At 40.8% G+C, this 22,217-nt stretch overlaps 1 protein-coding gene across 7 annotated transcripts in view; it reads left to right on the top strand.

Moving 5' to 3' along the window:
* Nucleotides 1-4,427: 4,427 nt before the first annotated feature.
* Fhos (Formin homology 2 domain containing) overlaps nt 4,428-22,217 on the top strand; it is a 390,895-nt gene continuing 373,105 nt past the window's right edge. For all 7 annotated transcript variants that reach the window (XR_013082596.1, XR_013082595.1, XM_076791248.1 and 4 more), the window contains exon 1: nt 4,428-4,554. Coding sequence is in view for 5 of the 7 variants with exons in the window: in XM_076791248.1 (XP_076647363.1) it covers nt 4,534-4,554 (21 nt within the window). In the remaining 2 variants the exon portion in view is untranslated. The remainder of the gene's footprint in view (nt 4,555-22,217) is intronic.

Below are 22,217 nucleotides of genomic sequence, written 5' to 3'. Positions count from 1 at the left end.
GTAGACGTAATTCTGGAGTCCGAAGTCCAAGTGTATACTTTAGCACGAGTGAAAAATATTTCGAAGTGAAATCGTGGTCATCGGTGCGTTCTGATGTAGGAACTAAATCTGACTCAGTGTCATTTTTAAAACATTGTATTGCAAGAACAAGAAAGAGGTGTCACACGCAGTTTTACCTTCCTTCTGTAACCGAACGTACTGCTAAAAGTTTTTAACATTAAATGGAACGATTTAAGAGAGTTATAGTATTGTTATACGATCAATCTGTGGTATCTCGCGCTTCTTCAAGGTGAAAGTATTCACCCTGCTTGCAACCTATTATGCGCGTAATCGATTTCGAGCTCCCTTGATATTCTAAGGAACAATTCTTCGCCAGCGAGGTCCTCGCCGAGCACAAGTGATCGGTCTCAAAGCGCTTACAAGGAACGATTCCCCTGAACATATTCCTCCACGTAATAATTCTCCGGCTGTACTCTCAAAGTCTACCTCTCTCTTCGCGGGAACATTTCTTCAAAGAATACATCCCTGCTTCGAAACGTTCTTCTAAAATACAACTTTCTATCTTCAAACAAGCCATCGAGAGAAGATCGAAATCTTCGAAAAGAAGAACTGTATTCAAAATCCTGTTGGAATAAATTCTACGGTACGAGTATACATTTGGAGAGAATAATTCTCGACTGTGTTCAGAGGTACTTGAAAATATACAAATGTAAATAATATATTCAATATAAACATTTAAATATAAATTTTAAGCAAGTAGAAAATTAAACATCTCAGAATATGTTGTCAGCAAACCGATCAAAATTTCCTGGAGCTTTAATGCGCAATTGTGCAAATAGGATAATTGTAGTATAACTTTTATTCGTTTTTCTTTCGCAAAACCAACAACTTTCTTGGAAAAGAAAATGTATTTAAAAATTTAAATAGCGAATATTTCCAAGAACATTGTTCAGATGAAAATCGTGTGTCAAAAGAAGAAGGTTTTCCGAGCATTTAAAAAATTATTATAATAAATTCTTGGTCCTGCGACACTTATTTGTGTATCACGGTGTAAGATACATATCACGCCACGCATCCAGGCGCCACAGCCAGAGGCCGAGACGCAGGCTACTTCGCGCGACGTCCTTGAGTTTGCACCCCTAACTTACCCCTCTCATAAACAGTCTCTGACTCCGAGAAGACAAGCATATGTAGACAACAAACACTCTCTGCGCTGGAAGTGCGCCGCATTTCCCTCACGAGAGAATATACCAAGTGACATTCGCTGATTTCAATGAAACTTTAAGAGGAAGAAGTTTTTGCACAAGAAATACACAATTTTGTTCTTCAAAGTATTCTAGCTCCAACAGTGTCAAAGATATTCAACCGAATATGCTTGTAACTCTCAATCTCAACAGCTGCTTTCATTTATATGAACTTTTTTCATTGTTTGTAGGTACACCATCCGCTTCCGCAATGAGTCCCATACGTTCTATGACGTCCTGTACATCTTAGAGAAGAAAGATATGATGTTAATAGTGGTACTATGATTTGACTGAACTTCCACTCAGGGGACCAACAAATTTTTAACTTTTCTGAATGTAATATTACACAATTTCACCAGAGAACGGTAGCACTCCAAATTCTGATGCGCGGAACTGAAAACCTATGATTTATAAACTAGATCCAATCTAAGTATTCAGCCAATCCTTTCGTTAGTATTTGGAAGGTGTAGAAGATATAAGGAAGTAATCAATTCTCACTCATTCTCATGAAACATATTTGAAAGACACATTTCATCGAAAACCTTAGAAACTGTTACAGCTCTACAGGAATAGTTTAACACGTGGGTGACGGAATTATTTGTCCAGGTTTTAAAATGAATTTTTACGTTAATATATTCATTGTTCCAACTTTGATTAGGATCTGTAAAATGCGAGAAAGTTGGAGGACTACTCAATGTCATATATTTAATTTTTTTCAATCTTTATTACATTAAATAACTTACTTTGACTTTATGGAATTTTTGAGGTTTCTAGTATGGCAGTCAAAGTGTTAAATGGCAAAGTTGTGTAATTCCTTCTAAGGGATAGATCTGCGAAAACAGATTTCAAATACGACTATTTGTTGTTAAAATTTTTCCGGAAATTATAAACTGTAATACAAATCTGACTTTGGTCTAACAATGAAAACCCGAAATTCGTGTTAGAAATAACCTTTATCCAGGGATAATAACGACTTGGATATGACCTTTATTATGCATTGTTTGAAATGAATAACACACACATCACGTATGTACTTTATTATAAACGATACTGCTATTCTAACAACGCCACAATGTATACGCGTGTTTCAGGGTATAATGCATGAACAGTAAACGTACACATGTATACACATGTACACATACAAACTGTCCTTGATAATGATGGAGATTATATAATAAATTAACCCATTAACGCCCAAGAATTTTTTTTTAAATAAAATTAATAAAACACACATAACTGTACTTAGACATTTATTAGAAGTAAATCCATATATGACAGTAATGGAAAAAAATTATAGGAAGCGAGGCGATATACAGGGTCATCCGTTTTTAAACGGCCAAACGTCAACCAGCTATAGAGGACCCCAAACGAAACAACTTTTACCCCTAACACTTTTTTTGATTCGGTCTTGATTTTTAGATAATTGCAAAAACCCGTCATTTTTTGCGTTCACTTAAGATTAAATATATTAGGACTGCAATTATGTATCTTGATGATTTTTCCTTTGTTTGGTTTAAAATAAATAGGCGCATCTTTTTTATTCAGTCAACTTTTTTGTATGACCTTTGGATCTTGGTTTTTTTGACATGGGGCACGCCGTGGAGACTGAATGAAATAACTTCGAATCAAAAAAAGTGTTAGGGGTGAAAGTTGTTCCATTTGGGGTCTTCTATAGCTGGTTCATGTTTGGCCGTTTAAAAATGGATGACCCTGTATATATATGTGCTCAATCGAGTACAATGGGCTTATGAATGGTATTGGATGAAACAGTCTCTTTCAGTACACAATGTAACCTTACACTTAATGCATGCCCATCTCACCCTCATATATGACTATCGTTTCTACACTGTACTGAACGGATATCAACAGAGCGTGCAGGGACTCGCAGTATACCGGACTGCAGAATCAAAATATGTGCGAATATCTCATTTATGGTCGGTAAAAAAGCCATTAGTAATACATCTTTCTACATGTTTAGTGAGTACCTGCAAACGATGGAGAAAACATCTAGTCAATCTTAGATGGCGCTGCAAGCAAACAAATATAATCTTGTTATCCTGTACTCAAGCGAGTACAATGGGCACTGACGGGTTAAGAAATAAAAACCCGAATTAACTACAATGTTTGTATTAGATTTCAAAATAACTGATTACTTATGGTCCCTCTAATATAAGTGCTATGGCATCGTTGAATTCCAACAATCAGTTCAGAAACCGTGAAAAAATAATTCAGTGCGACCAGTGGGAAGAGTGATCGACGCGCTGCGCGTCTGAGGGATCGCGTTGTCGCAAGGACCTTTCGGACGCGTTGAAAGTCGCGCTTTGACGTTCGTCGCACCCTTGACGTTCGTAATGCATCTCGCTCGAGGTTCGTCCTCGCGGTTCAGCTTCCCTTCGAAGGCCGGTTATTCGGTTGTTCGCGGTGCTGGGCGGGCACGGAAGCGGCGAGGTGGCCGTCGCACGCGCGGCGCGGCGCGGCGCGGCGGAACGGTGGACGTAAAGCTATTCTTAAAATAGGGCTCGACTGAACGAAGCGAATGAACGAGAGAAGCCGATATGCGAGGAGGTGGCGGGCGGCTCCGTACGCGACGGAGGGACGAGGACGGCGAACGGTGTTCGCAACGGGAGCGAAGGGAAAAGATCGGAAGCGTCGAGAAGAGAAGAGGCCAGACGGGACGGGATGGGAAGCGAGTAGAAGAGACCAGACGGAGAAGAGGAGAGACAAGACGAGACGAGACGCGACGAGACGCGAGAGAAGACGGAGAAAGAGAGGGAACGACGGCGTGCCTCGCGGGTCGCCGGCTCTTCAGGGTCCGAGCTTCGTCCGAAACGAAGCGCCTCCGTAGCGCTCTCTTCCTTCTTCTCTTATGAGACCGTGCCGCCGGGGACGACGCTTCGTCGAACCGTTCGTTCCTCGATCGGTTCACCACGTTTGACCTCGAGACTCTTTCACCGATCCCTCGGCTCTCTTTCTCCTTCCTGTTCCTCCTCATCGTCGGCCTCTTCTTCCCCGGTTCTCTCGTTCCTCTCGATTCGAACGGTCCCGCGATCGGTACGGCCGGACCTCGCCGCGGTCCAAAGTGCTCTGGTGTTAGTGTTGGTGCCTCTGTTGCTCGCTGTTGGCTGTTGCTGGTGCCGGTGGTGATTCCTTAGTGTCGTCGATGGTGGTGGTGACGGTGGTTGATGGTGGTCGGTGAATCCGGCCGAGGAGGAAGAGACCGGGTGCATTCGCCCTCTGCTCTTAGGATCCTTTCGCTTTCGCGCGGGGAGGGGAGCTCTCTCGTTGCATCATGGCGTCCTACAGGAGCTACGTGAGTCTCCATCTCTCTCCCTCTCTCTCTCTCTCTCTCTCTCTCTCTCTCTCTCTCTCGAGTAAGGGTGACTTTCTGCCGGTCGCCATACCGATCTCTTTGTCCGATGCACCGGAACGCGAAGACTCACTCGCCGGAAACTAGAGACCCGTGGCTGTTCAGGTCGAAGCACGCGTTCGCCGATTTCGGGGGCCAGTTAATTGGGAATTTCATTACGTACCAGGGAACGACCGAACCCTTGTTTACGCGTTCGCACAGACTCGCCGCCGCGTGGTGTCTTCATTAGAACGACACGGCACGGGGAAGTTATAATTGGTGGTTCGTTGCGACGCGGCGTTGAGACGAGCCGAATTTTCGCGAATTCGATGATTAAAAAGATGAACGGGAGAGCATCGCCGCGGGAATTGCACGGGCACGCCGGTTCTATTCAATCTATTTCATTGTGCTCTGATATTCATGCGGGACCTTGGTTCTGATTGTTACCGCGGTTTCTATTTTCATGCTACGACACCGGTATTTTATGCATTTGTGATAGGGATGGGTAGGTGGCATTCGAAACAGTAAAAAGATTTTAAAAAATTCATGAATATCGATCATGAAAGGAAGAATGAAATTTCCGTGGAGCTCTTATTCGATTTGCATACAAATCCGCGGCCCGTTAATAGTTATACGAACGTGCAGGCGCGGCATTTTAAACGAAATCAAAGATGCAGATATCGTAGGGTAATTAGGTTGCATCGAATCTGTTGCATCACTTCGGTTGCCTCGAGATGCGCGTTAACACTGTTAACGATTCAGAGCATTCAATGTTGTTCAAATGATACACGCCACCTTCTCTAATATTTAATATTTGTTTCGCGGAAATTATGTTTCCTACCATCTCCATCAGGGAACTCTATTCCAAACAAATCTGAGGAGACGCGTTCCCAAGAAATGGAGTTTTAGCACATAATAGATAATCATTTATTTTGCTTCATTGTAAACATTCGTACTCCACTTTCTAACGTACAGTATCGCGCAAAAGTCTGCGATCGAATAGGTTTCTCTCTTAAAACTGACACTTGTAAGCGTATCTATTAGCGTCGAATTCATTTCAATTAATTCAACAATCACGACCAACAATCCTCATTTATCTTCAATTCCGACTTTTTATAATGAAACCGTGTCGCCTACTAAAACTCCTAAAGGTCGATTTGTAATAATTTCACAGACAGAGAACGGTTCCGTTCAGCACCGTCCAGACGAATATTCATTAACCCATATCTGGGTGACGGAATTATTTGTTCAGGTCTTAAAATAAATTTTTACGTTAGTATATTCATCGTATCAAGTTTGATTAGGATCTGTAAAATTCAAGAAAATTGTAAGACTACTCAATATCATACATTTAATTACTTTCAATTTTTATTTCATTAAATAACTGACTTTGATTTTATGGAATTTTTGAGGTTTCTAGTTTGGCAGTCAAAGTATTAATGCATTTGAATATAGGTGTTTATCCGTATCGGCACAGAGACACGTATCGGAAACTAACCAAAGAAAAGTATATTTAAAGTATTATTACGCAGAACGGAACCGTCCGTGTTGGATCGGTGTTAACGCGGCCGGTGCAAGAAACTTCGTGTTGCTTTGCAGGCAGCGCAGTTTCAGAGTGCTTTGCCGGGATGAGAAAAATCACGGTCACGCCGTAGATGAACATAATTTCCATCGGACCGATGGGATCGATGCCTGTCGCGATACAGCCGACGCCCGCGATATTTAACCACGTGGCTCCAGCGAGAGTGCATCGCGAGCCACGCGATCGAACCGGCGCGGCGGCGCATAATGGACGCCGACGATTTGCATTCGTATGCATCAGCGTGCAAAGTGACACTGGACGCGCGTTATCTCGCATCTCGGCGAGGCGAGCTCCTGGCACAGAGAACCGACGGTGTTTCCCGTGTTATCGCGAAAAATTGGCCGGCTAACAAGTGACCGCAGATAATGGATCTAGCACCGTTCCTTGCTAGGACATAACAGTTTACGCTTGTTGACGGAGCCGTGAAGTCTGACGTGACACCGTTGCTCGTTTGACCGTACGAGGACCGAGCGGAATGATCGGGCTTCTCGATGACCTGTTTAAATGAACGGCGAGCGAGATGACTTTCGTTATTTACTTATGAACTGCAATGATACTATTAACCCCCTCGCTGTACCCACATGGCTCGGTATGTGGAACGATCAAACGCGCTTGCACTCTTCAACTTTTACGTCTTCGATTCGGCTCGTTTCAGCTTTACGGATTGTCGAGTTTTATTGATGCTCTTATAGCAAAAATCAATTTTCCTATCGATGATTAATTCGTTTCGAGCAGTGAACGCGAAGTTGCGGAAAACCAGCAAATTTTATGCATGGAAATAAGTAACTTTTATTTGATCATACCGTTGCTGGACATTTAACTATCAAATTATGACCAATAGTTTTAGAACCAGTTTTTGCCCGCTCCTTCAACTCGTTTCTTGCGCTTTCTTCTAAAAGAATAAATGTACAATCTTTAACACTAGAACTACCGACAGTTGAGACGTAGCTATCTCTACCAAAACCAGTAAAAATGACTGGTCTTTAAAAAATACGTAATTGTAGAATATTTCTATATTTATTGATTCATTATTCTGAGATCATAAAAACTATATAATAACAATAAGTACAATAATGAAGAATATTTAGTACCAAAATCTTTGGTAACAAGAATATTAAAATAAATTTCCATTGGTAAATATAAGAAGTATAATATAATAATATAATAATAATAAAATACAAATATAACTTAAATTATTAGATACAAAAGTTATCATTCGTCACAGTTCTTACAAACGTAAAGTTTCTTCTGCGTGCATTTTCCGCATACATATTGTTTACAAAGATTGCAAATGATGGTAGTCTTATTATTATTACAGTACCCTATCCGACACCATTTGCGTGAATAAGGTGAGTTCTTTGACGTACTTTGGATCTCAGATGCTCTTTGTTCTATCCGTGATTTTTCATAGTCAGCGGCAAGTTCATCTGCTAATTGAAACATAAAATCTTTTCTGGATATCTGCTCACCTGTGGTTTCCTTATATAAAATCCAGGCATTTATGCCAGCTAAATCTAAAATATTAAAAAATACTTGAAGTGGCCATCTTCTTGATCCCGACTTCACGCTATATTTTTTTGCCATTTGGTCTGCTATATCTACCCCAAATTTTGTTTTATTATAAAATTCGACCGTTCCAGGTAGGCCCTTTTCGCTTTTTCCAATTTTGACGGTTTTATGTTTTGAGCTGAGGATAAAAACTTTCTTCTTCGGCTTACTTTTATAAAATGTGAGTGTAATCTCATTTGATCGATACAGCAGCGACGAAAAGCGAGCCATGATATCCTTCTTCGTTTTACAAATTTTTGTGAGCTCTCTTTTGTTTCCGCGTATTGTGCCAACCAGTGTGGTTCTTTTGGCTAATAATTTATATGCCAGCGACAAGCTTGTAAAAAATTGTCGGTTGTTATGGTCCTTCTCTTCATACTATACGGTTCAATAAGTTCAAACCAGTCAAATTGATTGGTACTGGTATAAGTAGCCACGATAAAAAATTACTTTTATTTTAAATGAATGAAACAAAATTAAAGTTTATTATATTATTCCTTTAGCTATCCCTGCAAAAGTCATTATATCATTGCGGAGAAAAAATATAACACGAAGTAGGAATTTTAAAATAAAGTTGTCAAACTAGTCATTTTGACTGGTGTGGTAGTTCTAGTGTTAAGCTCCACCTTAAATCAAGAAGACGGAGAAGCTTGGAAACGTTAAAACAATAGCTGGCAGACAGAATTTCAGTTTTCAGTTAGAATTGTTTAAAATCATGTTACAAATCTACAGAAAGGAGAACATCTCTTATCAATGGGTCACAAAAATGTACTGTGCGCTTTGGATTATTTTCTAATTGGACTGACACAGTCTCGGGGCCATCTTCCTGTTGTTTCTAACAGTTCGCGAGCAGTATCGCGAGCCGCTGTAGATCGAGCTATTTTCATAGTGATCCACTTGGCGATAAAATAAAGCAGAACTATGTCAAAGCGTGCAAACGATCGGTACACAGACCCGATAAACCGTGAACAGTGTGAATTACAAAATCCCCCATAGCGAAAGCCGCAGGGATCTCAGCCGGTGTCCACGTAAGCTGGAACAACAAACAACAATCGTATCAGTCGGGACCATCCGAAATCGATTAATCCGATGCACCGGCACGTAACGACGCAGCAACGTTGCGTCGTATGCGCGCGATACAAAATGGTTTCTTAGACACTCGGTGCCATTTGCGCCGGCACGGTCGCGAGAATTTCGAGTAGATTTCGTTGGTATGTTACAGCGGGATGGTCCCTGGTCGTTGCTCCTCGCACATAATCCGAACACGGCTAGTCGGCTCGGTTGTAATTATGCAATGTAAATGAAGTCCATTAACGTTATCGTCGAAAGGCTGGCAGCGCACGCTAGGTTCTGTTTCGCGCGGGACCCCCGGTCTCCGTTTACAAAATACGGAGAATTTAGGAGCTCGGACAAGCTGGCCACGCCGACCATGCGTTTTCCCCCACTCCTCGAGGTTCACTTCGACGCTGATTTTTCGCGGAGATCGTTTACACGTGTTACGCTCGGGCGTGTTCGCGCTGGATCGCTTCAATTCAGTGTTCACTCGCCTGTTTCTTGAACTCGGCTATTTTTACCGGGTTACTCTTCGACTATAAAAGATTACGCTCGCTATTATAAGTATTCTCGCCCCCGCCTTCCTCCAAGATCGAATCCTCCGTCGCTTAACAAAATTTTAAAAGACAGATCTCATTAAGTATATATTTATTGTGAACGAACTCGGTTCTTTCGAAGAATGCCCTGTAGCTCTTAGTAAAGTGAAACATGCGGGGTGGGCAAAGAACGATGGTGTACATGTAATAAAGAGACATATTTTGTACAGAATGTACTGCACGACTGTTTGATAGGCTCATCAAACTCTAGGATTATCGACCATGGATCTGTTGACTGGTTTTTATATTCCAGAACAATACGTACAAGAATCTTTAAACAGACTATTGAACACGAGTTTCTCGCATTGGCATTTCGACTGGTTCTTTAACACAGAAGCGAGAATCCACTGACGAGGTATTGTTCGCCGATCCACCGGAAAATCGACGAGAGTTCACCCGACAGAAATAAGTTCAAGGAGAGTCCGGGACGAGGCGAGCGTGGTACGCAAGTCGCAACGAATTTTCGCCGGGGGATAATAAATTACAGAAGTAGTAAAAAAGTAATCAATCACCGGGGCTCTGGATGCAAAAGGTAGGGCGTGCGCTTGCGGTAGATAAGGTCCGGCCGGTGTGTCGGAGAGTGTCCAAGCAAAGTCCGTGACGCGACCGACCAGGTCCGATAATAATATAGATCGGCTGGTGGCGGTCGGGAGGTAAACATTTACCCAAAGAGCTTCGGACTCGCCGGCTACAAGGCACGGATACCCGGCCGGCTGTGCACCTCTCGGAAACGCATTCGAACGCTGGCCTCAGGTCGCCAGTTGCTGTGGCCAGCAAAATTAGCCTGGGTCTTTCCCAGACGACGACGTCTGCCTGGCGGCAGTGCGCTCGTGTAAACCTTTCCCGCTGCCTGCCTGTACCACGAATATGCGCACCCGCGCCCGCGGAACAACGCACGCAATACAGGGTGTCAGGGAATTATAGACGTCGACGGAACATCGAACAATATCGAACTAGTTCCTTTTTGTCAACCCCTTGCCAGCCGATTTTCCTCACGGCTGCAACGATTATAACACCTTTGTTCTCAATAATTTCACGGATGAGAACAGAATTTTATTCTGTCCTAATACAAGGTCATAACAATCATTTTTAGGAGATTTTACTTGAAATATCCATGACTAGTCTGACTCGTTATTGTATGTCAAGGGGCAAGTTGGTGCATGCAAAATCTATGAGAAAACAAATTTGCTAAGTCTGTAAGAAATGGAAATCAAATATAAAATGTATTTTTTCCTAACAGGTATTTTTCCGTAACAGTGTTCTTTAATTCTTCTACTGTTTTCACAATTTTGCATTTCACCTGCTCACTTTGGTCATATAATTAAAAATCCGCAGTCTACTCGTACAATTTGTAGAAGGATATTTAAACCAAAGATTGAAAGAGTTTTGGGACTGCTTAGTAGGTTGCATTTAAACTGTAGGAGCTTTTTAACCGTGTATCCGATATATACACACAGACATGTTCACATGTCTCTCAACTGTTGAGAGTAGATTTTGTTTAGTGAAATATAGAAAATAATGAGGAAAAAGTGATTTCTCATTTAGTTGGCTAAGAAATAGCTTTGCCGCAGAAATATATATAGACAAATTTAGAAAATGGTTGTACATGAGAACTCCATTTTGAGAAGCTAACTATACTTGGTCTGTCATTATTTATGCTGCAGTAGCGAAATATAGATTCCCCGAGTCACCTTAAATTCATTGCTAATCTGGTACACAAAAGTTATTTATACCATTGCACAGCGTCGCGAATGGCCATTCTAGGTGGAAAAAATCATAGATCGTTTCATAATTCTTCAAACCGATTGAAATTTTCTGTTAGGTCATGAAATGAGATTCATCATATGTAGAACCTTTAAAAATAATATTTATATTGAAGAATATTATATAAATTATAGAAACAAATATAAAAATAAATAGAAAATATAATATTAAATAAGTATAACAATAATATCTAAATATAATAATATAAAAATAATTCTTCGCTAATATCGCCATCGCTATCAACTAAGTTACTTATGGGATTAGACGGAAGTTCCTGTTAAAAGTAGATCTAATACACCTTTCGGTATCGAATTTGTATTTTTTGCGGTATCACCCTATAATAATTTATGATGGGATCAGAAGTAATTAACAGCATTGCTATTAAGTCGTAGTTTGTAGATACACGCGAATTCTTCCTTGCGTGGCCAATCCTAAACCTTCTTATGTCTTTGTTGCGAGCTTCTTGAGCCTCTTCAAACATCCTGCCAATTGGCAATAGGCATGATTTACTTATTTCTACACTATGAAATAATAATTTGTGCACTGTAACGGGCATATAAAACCAAGGATATAAATTCAAATATAAATCTTTTGTTTCGCGAACGAATTTCTCGAAATTTAGAAAATTAATGTTGTAACCTGAAGAAAGAGCAGATAAGATATAAAAAAGTCGTTCAAGAAGTTCCTTATTAATGCCTGTTATTTTCGAAGATTCTGTAAAGTTTTTGAAGAAACGTCTAGCCGTGTTACCATCATTTGTGAAAATGATGAAATAAAAAGATTTTAAAAAATTGTGACAGGCAGGTTAGCAGATATTTACAGCTGATTTTTGTCAGAATCCCTTCTATATAGTTTGAACTTAATACAATAAGACGGGATCCCGTTTCAAGACGGGTTCTGCTTTATTAAAGTCAACTAACCGGCATAGAAAACTGGTACTTAAAAAATCTCTAAAAATTATTTGTAAAGGACTTTATTAACGAACTTTCTGAACATTAATGTAAATATTTACTTATGTTAATATAGAATATCGTGCACAGAAGCTTAAAGATTCATATTTATTGCTATGACATAATTTTCCTTAGAACAAATATAAATGTACGATTTCGCCGTATTACGGTTCGGAGTTTTCACGTATTTAATTCGAGGCTTATATCGCTGTTAAATGAATTATTATAGGTATAATTAGGCTCAGTAAACATTTCGGAAGAAGAATATATGAATGTTACATCTATTTTCTGACATGACTTTTTTCCACCTAAAATGGCCGTTCGCGACACTGTGCACTGGTCGTGTCGCTTTGGTCCTCGTAGAATCATTTTGCATAGCTCATTCCATTTTTATCGGGCTTCCAGACGTCGAAGGAAATAGCTCCTCATCTTTAGATTTGACGTATATTTTCGCAGTGTGAACACGAAAACGGACAGAGAATCACCAGCTAATGAAATGATCGCGACGTCTACTATAGACAGAAACATCGAGATAAAATCTGTAGAAACTCTGCAGTACTTGAGCAAATTCGAGACCGTGCTGCAAGTGTTACCGAGGGGAATGCTATATTCTGAGCTGTCTGTTATCTCTCTCTCTAGTTCATACGTTCCCTGAGGCATCGTAAGAAGCGAGATACATCGAGTGGAGATGAAATGGAGGAAAAAATCCGAGCAGTTCCAAGGAACGGCGGAGATAACGCCGAGACCATTAGCGAAGAAAAATGCGAGGACTACCGTACTCCCCCGGAACCAGAGGACAATGGATCTCACAAGCGAAAGCAAGTTGACAGTTTCGCATCCTTCCGAAGATATCGGCACGATTGCTCGGTTCGGCTGGACAAAACTACGCTGATTAAAATTTCTGTCGGCACTTCGAAACTAGCCCCGTCTGGGTGTATACTCTTCATCTACGAGTTGTACAACACCCTTGTACACCGTGTGTCGGGTTTCAAAGGGAGCTGACGGATTCCCGATTCTCTGCGCCCGAGGTTTTCGCAAAGAAGCCCGATAAAGGATATCTCAAGCCCGTTCTGACAGGGGCAGCTTTAGTGAAACTCCCGAGGGAGCAGAATTTTTCTCCCCTCGTGTCCAATGGGGTTCCACCGAGGTGTCTTCGACGGGGGTTCGACTAGAGGCGTGGGATATCTTCGCTTCGTCGGCCTCCGCCGGCGAGAACAGCTCAGAAAGGATTTCTGTGGACCGAAATCTTAATGCGCTACTCGATTGTGATTCGATTCGGCGTTGCCCGGACTGAATCGTATCCGCGCCCGTGCCGTTGCGCTCGAGTTTATCGGATACTGCTTTGATCAGGGGATTTGTTTACTAATTCGACACCCTGAACGAGCTCGTCTCTAATCCGCGGTTGCGCCACCCCCCCACCCCCGGCTTCCCCAAAGTTTACCGAGTCTCCCTTTTCTTCCGAGAAGCAAGTATTATTCACGCTTTCGGGATCGGGCCGCAGCGTAATTTCGCCGAACCCCTTAAACGGCGGAGAAAGTGAAAACCATCTGTCGTCTAACGTCCATTCAAAGAGAAATTTAATACGAGCACAGTATCGATTAATACTGCTACACCATAAAGAAAACTACGAGTTCATAGAGCAATCGAGCGAGATCGTGATTTTATTCCAGTTAGCCTGTACGCTAGAAAGATGCAAATCTTTTTGGTGATTATTTAATTTTACAGGTGCGATGTTACTATTGTTTGCTGATTATAGTTAAACACATTTCATCTCTTGAATTGATTCAGCCGTTTGAAATTAATGAACGCGACGTTAGGACGACGCAGTTTGAAATTTTTTATTCGAATGAAATAGATAAAAGAACGAAGCGTCGTTAAAATACAAGTTGCGAGAGAAATTCAAGCAGAAACAAGGGAAAAACGTGTCGCCTTTATAAGGAACAGTTCAATTAACATTCGCAGCCATTAAAATACAAATTATTAGCATTCATGAGCCAGTCATATAAAATTGCTGGCTGTCCATATGCTCACGAACGGTAGTGCGTCTTGGTATGAATAAAACAGAGAAAGCAATAAATAAACCTGTACCGTTGGCATGGAAATTGTAGTTTTAGCAAAAGACAGATCATTTGACGGGGTCGTGCGTCTCGATCGTTAACTTTCTTATTTAAGACTGACATTTAATGGCGGACGCTGACTTCAATGGAATTATTTTACGTAATAACGACAATTTCGTCCATCGTAGTATCTCTGCGGCGACGTAAGTAAACGATGCAAGGTACGTCGGCGGAACGGATGATAAATTTAGCTGGTGCAACGTGTTTGCGTTCCACTTCCTAGACACGAAATCGAACAAGTTGGTCTTTAAGGTCGACCCACGGCATCCCCTTGCGATGAACTTCCGGCAAGCTGGTATTTCCGTGGGCTCAACAAACATGTGGAATCAACTGCATTCACCGCAATTAAACGAATTCTGAAAACGTCATCGAGAGAAGTTCCACGACTGGAACAGGATCATTTCAATGTTTCTAGTACTGTGCTAGATGATTTCTCATTAATTTCTAATCACAGCTAACCGGATCATGTGCTGCTCCTGCGAGCCACGCGAGAAACATTTAAGCGCATCACTATTTTAGTTTCCATTTTAGCGAATTCTTAAGCTGAGAAATACATTTTGCATGAAGTTCTACCAACGGGTCGTACCAGACCCAGCGAGGAGACGTACAATGTGTCAATTATAATAGACATTGTTTCCCACAATTTTAAGGATATAATCTTTTTCTGAACAAAAATGAACCCGAAGAGAAAACCTCCCGGTTCTCAACCGTTTTGTAATAAAATTATTACCAACATATTTGTGACATTTTTCTGGTCAAAATGAGACCAAACATGACACGATTCGGTGGATCCTCGATTATGCGAACCGAGACGTTCAACGGTAAGAGATCGAGGAGTAGTGTCTGCACACGATGGTACACCGTCGTCATTGCGAACGTAATCTGCGGACATAAATATTCATGATCCCCCGAAAGGGCATTAAATCGCGGGTGAAGGTATTAAAAAGGTTAGAGACTCCTCCGTCCGCGTTCTAACAATGCAAGAAAAAGGGAAACTCGGAGTACTCGAAACATGTTTCCCGAAGGTGCTCTTTCGCCTTGTCGAGGGCCGATAAATCTCGCAAATCTCCGGAGGGTAGGGGACGGGCGAGCGAGCGGGAACGGTTCGGGACGAAGAAGATAGGAAAGGGAGGCGACTAATCGTGTCCCGTTAAAACGCGAAACCCCCGTAATATCCCCTTAAAGCCTCGCGGTGCGCGGAATCGCTTAAAAATAGTGCGCCGGAACGTACTCGTTTATTTCGGGGCGTTCGAGTATCGTCGCCGTCGGATAAAACCGGCGATTAAATCCGGCAAAAAGAGGGCGAAAGAGCCCCGGAGGTGGAGGGATGGGAAATCGCGGGCGGCGCGGGTAATATCGCTCGTTAATAACTTTCTTTGAAAGGGCGGCCACGCGCTCGGAAGTTGAAACGGCCTGAATGCGATTATACGTTCGAGCAAGATCCAGCTAGGATAACGGACACGTGAGAACGGCTTGCCACGGTCCAAACAGACGGGTAGAGGGGTTCGGAAGGGCGGGCCGAGAGGCCCCCAGCTGAAGACAGTGAAAAAGATTTAACGGCTCCTCTGAATATTTCACGACGAGTTGTGTTGCCACGGCAAAACATTCGCGCGGGACGGTTTAATTGAGCGTACCCTACTCTCCCTCTCTCTCTCTCTCTCGGCCTACCCTCTCGACGCTCAAGCAGGAACGTCAACTGGAAATGCATATGAAGCCGGGCTCCGTCTAGCGAGAACGTCCCCGAGCAGACGAACGACGCGCTCCGCCGTCACTTTTTGGATTCCGGCGTCTTTTAATGTTGTTCTTGCCCAACTAAAATGGTCACGCCGGGCTCGAACCAACGAAAACAGTCGGCCGCGGTGCGTCGACTTAATGGCGTGGAGAGGAAAAATTATATTTCGGCTTGTTGTGATTCACGTGTTTCGATAAAGTGTTTTCCAAAGAACTTCCTTTGTAAATGGTCACTGCAGGTATTATTGTCCAACAGATCCTTTCAAGTTGTCATTAGTTGGGTCCTTTTACAGGGTGTAAAGAAATGTTTGGATCGATGAAGATCCGTAAAAAAGAGTTGCCGCAAAATTGTCCTTGATCTTGAATTTCCAGGTGAAGTTTTTGTTTATTGTCCTGATGCGTAGAATGTAATGCGATAAAAAGAAATTTCACCTTGAAATTCAAGGTACCGAAGATGTAGAATACGCCTATGGCAGCCAAGACTAAACATTTCTTTACACCCTGTACGTCAATTTTCTTTAGCCGAAGATTTGGTGTATGTTACACGAGACACAGACAGCGATTTTCAGTTAGAGTCACAAAACCTTCATATTTGAGTCTTGTGTTTTGCAAATTTTTTATAAACTGATAACAATTTTACTTCGTTTTAGCGTGGGCGACACGTATGCGTCAATTTAACGGATCTGAAATATGAACAAACTCCCTAAAATTCTAGGCGCGGGGTCTCGTTTACCCCGTTAAACAGCTCGCGACAAATTGCACATTAACGCTGGGAAGGGTTTCGGGGGTGGGGAGGAGGGGGCGAGAGAGCGTGTGATAAAAGCAGCATCGTGATAATGCCCGGGCTTTTCATTGCGCCATGCTGCGACAATAAATTATGTTCGCCGAGAGGCCAGCCCAGTATTTGGCCAGTGCTTTGTGAGCACGGTGAGCGTCGACGATGCATAACCGACTAACGAATCGAGCCGCATCCACATTTGACGCTTCGACGCTGCCATCGGATACAGGTGTTTCCGATAGCGGCGCGGACGCTGTACTACGCACGAACCCGATGCCGCATTTTCATCCTACTCCCACGCGGGCTCATTGTCGCTCGGCGCGACGTCGAATTTACAGGAAGCGGTATGCTTAGCACGGTCGCGATGAAAATATTTCAATTCACGTGGAACGCTGGTCGCGTTCGCGGTAGCGTTTCGTCCAGTTCAAAATGTTGTTACTCACTCGACCCTCCTCCCCTCCCCATCCCTCTGCCTACTCTTCAACCCCGCTGTTTTCCCGGAGTAACATATTTAGTGGAGTATACGTGAAAAATGGAACGTGAAATTGCTGAAAAACGACGCCGCCAAACGGCCCCATCCGGCTGACGGATACATTGCGCACGGTCACCGATCGTTCGATGCCGTTTCCTCCTTGATTTTTACCATTTTGAAGCCCTTAAGGGGGCCGGCAGGCATTTGGCCTTGACTGTCACGCTATGTTACGCTATGCCTTTTTTTCTAGACATTTTACGTCTTAAATAAGTAAGTAATCAATTAAAAATGCATACCACCGTGTTTGTACATGTCTTTGCTATGTCTGTATAGAGCCCTTTTTTCGATACGAACACTAAATCTCGCGAAATTAACCCTTTTAGTGCCAGAGTTGATATATCCGCCCGCACCTTGTAGCGCTTTACTATTCGCATTGCGAGAGAACTCTATCTCACAATAAATTTATACTACGTTATAAATGGTCTAATTTCATTACGAGAGAATTAAAATAAATAGTTTTTCGGTTTAACTTTCCCTTATATTCTATATGTTATATTACCTATAACAATTACTTGTTTCGGATGAGATAATCCGTCCGGCGCCTACCATGTACCTTGGAGTTATTCTTAATGTTTGTTGTCCAATATTATTTATTTTGTTACAAAATATATTGGAAATGAAAACACGAATTATATACTTTGTAATAAACGGTCTATATACAGTTATGATAAAAAGATGACTTTTCGTATGTGCAATTACGTTTTGAAAGAGAGAACTTAATTTTTCTTTTCTTTATGATCACTTACACCTTTGTTATTTATGTAATTTTCAATGAATATAGAAAAATTAGCGTCACTGTTTTATTCTCTATTTCGTCCTTAATACACTGCTTTTTGAATTATGTAAATGTTGCTTTTCGTTTGGTTTTTATGAGTCTTTTTCCAAACCCTAGTAAAATCGTGAAATTCGGCCGGTTATCTTCGCATAGGCACCTCTTTTTCGCCCGGCACTAAAAGGGTTAAGAGAATCTCTCAGCGGCAGCCATCTTGTGACGTCATACTTGCTTCAGAATTCGAATTTTCTGCCGAATATTACAAATTACTCCACGATGAGGTAGAAATTCGCAATTTGGGCTCCATACAGACATAGATTGGACTTTTAGGAAACACAATTGACCACTTCTAAACTGCTCATTGCAATATTGAAGCGATAGTTTGAAAAGGTTTTGACCCATGCATACGTATATGGATTTCAAACCCTGCCGGCCCCCTTAATGAAGAAACTTATCATCGCTTGATTAGACGAGTCAGATGTTTTGTAGACGTCAAGTATCGAAATTTGAAATGTATATTTGTGCCCATAATTATGAAAGTGGTCTAAGTCAAAATTAAAAAGAAATGAGTTTATCAGTTATTTCACACCACATTATTTTAAACTAAATTTATTCAATGTAATTTTTAGGATATCGTCAAAAATGAACCATTAGATAGTGGTTGTAATTTCAACATTATATGGAATACATTTAGTGTTAATTGTGAAAGTGGTCTAAGTCAAAAATCAAACACGTAATAGCTTACAGCGATGCTTGTTCAGGCCAAAATCGTAACATTAAAGTAGCATTGACATGGATGAAAATTGCTCAGTCATCAAATAATAATATTGAAACGGTAGACCACGAATTTTTGGTATCGGGTCATTCCTTTCTACCGAATGACCGTGATTTTGGGTTGATAGAAATGAAAATAAAAAAAGCAAATTACTTATACAACCCTGAGCATTATTATGAATTGATAGAAAAGTGTAGAAGAAGAAATACATTTTCGATAAAACGAATGTCGCAGCCGGATTTTATTTCAACGAAATCACTAGAAGAGTCAATAACAAAAAGAGTAAAAAATACCGCGGGCGAATCTGTCTCTTGGCTGCAAAGACCAAAAATATACGGAAATATTAAATTACTTCCATTATACAGCACCACTAGACCAGTAACGGAAGAAAAACATAAAGGTATTATGTGTTTACTACCACACATCCCTCCAGTTTTTCAGGAACATTTTAAGAATCTTAAAAACTCGAAATGATAAAAATGGATTACTTTTTAAAAATAATTAATAAATGTTCATGAATTATTTCATTAAAGTTATTGTTTCAAATAAAACTCATAGTTCTTTATTGCTTTAAGTCATTTATAGGACATTCAGTTAATTTTGAAAATGGTCTAAGTCAGTTCAAACTTGAAAAACATTTTCGTATGAAGTTCACACAAAATTTCATATTCATAATAAATTTCCATTAATCAAGACTAATAAAATTATAAATTAAAATGTCGCATAATGTAAAAATATTTTTTAACTTATTCAAATGCAATTCATTAAATATCTCGAAACAAGAAATATATGACTTAGACCACTTTCATAATTATGGGCACATTTTACATTTGATAATCGTTGGTAAATGTGTGTCGATTAATGGATAAAGTGTTGCTATTTTAAGACATATCTCAGGTGAGTCCAATTTAACGAAACATTAGAATTCCATGACTATGGAGCTTATAATCAGAAAAACTTTCGAAACGTAAGCCACAGTCACGGGGGTTCGGAAGACAATGCTGTTCAAGATTCTGCTCTGAAAGATGACGATAGCAACCGTGAAATTCATCAGGAAGAGTGCCCAGGCGAAAAGGAACGAGTTGTATGTTCTGTGACGAACTTTGCTGTATAAACTCCGAGGGAAACTTTGAATGAAATGTTCTTAGCATTGTATGTGACTATGCGGCTTGAGAGAGATACCTTTACGACTACTATGAATAGATTGTACATATTATAAAAAGCTCCTAAGTTTGATTTTATCTGCATCTACATGTTCTTAAATATTTCAACCCGAAAATATGCAGGCTTTACTTTTTCATCACTTTATGAGTTGTCCGAATTTACACCACACTTCTAAAAATGAAACTTTAGGTTAAAATTCATCTTAACAACCCTGAAGTTTAAAAATTTGTATTATATAATCCTGTACAACTTGGCGAGAAAATGCCGAAAGTCGAAGTTTCACTGGTTCAATAACTTTTGAACCAGCTTTGACATCGTCTTAAAACTTCGATTTTCGGCATTTTCTCGCCAAGATCTACAGGATTATACAATAAAAAGTTAAAAATTTCTGGGTTGCCAAGGTGAAGTTTAAACTAAAGGAATATACAGTAAAAAGTTAAAAATTTCTGGTTTGCCAAGGTGAAGTTAAAGCAAACTTTACCCTTTCGAGAATATAATTTTCAAATTACTTTCTCAAGTTATTGTTGGACATGTTTTGAATGTATTGTACATTGAGTTGTTATCCCAAAAATCTACAGCAATGAAGCCTGAAATAATAGTACTTGCTCATATTTAGACAAAATTTACTTGTTCTATCCATATTTGAATAGAACCAGATTAGAGCCTTACGGGAGTCAGAAGAATTATTCTGGCAAAGCATGTACGAACGCGAAAGTTGTACAACGACCCAGTAATTGTACACCAAGGGACGACATCGAAACAAAAATATTTGTTCTTCGATGGTTCGCGTTCTAAATCGAGGGAGCGCATTTCTTTGGCAGAGGATCGCTTTAAATCTGTCCACCGCACCGAATTGTTTGAAAATACGTGCGGTGCACCGTATTCTAGAAAATATCGTTTTCCCTCCGCTCCATCCGCGGAGCGGACCGCCGTTTCTTTTTCCCTCTCGAATCCCTCCGTCACATTTCCACCTCTGTTACACGTATAGTTTAAGAGGGAATATGCGCGTGGATACTCCAGAGGGAACATGGACGTAGACCTCGCGGCTATATTTAAACGGACTGGTAGACACCGGCATGACTTTCTTTTTCTCCGACGACGATGCCACGGTGAAGCATCTGGCTTTCAGTTTGGAAAAACTTCGGTACTATGACAGCTTGCGTCTTCCGACAGATCGCGAGTGTCAGAAAACTCCGCGGAGGAAAATGTAACGCAATTTTCCCGGTGCTTCCGGACGACAGCGGCGCTGGCTCCGTGGCTCGGAAGTCGCTCGCGGATTCACCGCGCAATTTTTCCAGCGAAATATACCGAGTAATCGTTTGCCGCGCGGTTCTGCGCGACCTGGAGCCTCTTTGTATTACTACGACATCAGACGACTTAACTGAAGTCGATGTTTCAATAGACTTGAGCGGTGGTTTTGTATATAGCCAAACATTTCCGGAGCAAATGCAAAGAAATCAGCGCGATGCAATTGGTCAATATTTACAAAGTAAGTAGTGTGCGGTCATCGTGCAAAGTAAAAATTTTCTGCGTCGATTGCATGAACTGGGAGCTAAATGAAAAGATTTTTCTTTCTTTAATTATTTCTTGGAATTGGAGGAATATTTTCGTTACATAAACTTAAATTTATACGTATAACTCTATTAAAAAGCTTGTTAATTAATTTTCTAAAGCATTTGGAGTTTCCACTCATTTTCATTACAAACTAAAATTAAAATTAAAATGATCATAATTCCATTTAATTCCTTTGAACACGGACCATGCAAATCGTCGGGTACACTCAACCTCCTTGTTCCTTTTAGAACCTGTCAGTGCTTTTATTTGATCTAATTTACTCTACAACTTGGCTAGGTAAATCGTTATAAATGAGTTCCGAGCCTTTGTACACAGTAAAATTTTCTGGGTGGATTCCTCAAAGTCTGAAGTCTCGCAGAAATGTATTTCTTCCACCAATTTAACGCGTTTTAACTCGGCTGTACGCTTGTTACTTGAAGATATAACATGTAGGAATGCTTGGGAAACCAAGTAAAGGTTTTTACTGGATCAAATGGAGGTTGAAAAGATTTTATTGTACTTCTTAGTAAGAAATGACAAAATTTCTAGAAGAGATTTTTGTCCTTCAGAGAAAAATATAAGGTGGTTCAACTAGATATTAGATTGGTATTTAGTCTGAAAATTAAAGATTAATTTATGTTTTTTGGTCAATAATTCGAAATACATTTCTCTATATATGTTGTCAAGACCTGGATGATAAATGTCGCGGAA

Source organism: Halictus rubicundus, chromosome 7, assembly GCF_050948215.1.
Source record: "Halictus rubicundus isolate RS-2024b chromosome 7, iyHalRubi1_principal, whole genome shotgun sequence".
In the NCBI taxonomy this organism is placed as follows: domain Eukaryota; kingdom Metazoa; phylum Arthropoda; class Insecta; order Hymenoptera; family Halictidae; genus Halictus; species Halictus rubicundus.
The sequence above is the reverse complement of the archived record's forward strand: the minus strand, read 5'-3'. Positions and strand labels throughout refer to the sequence as shown.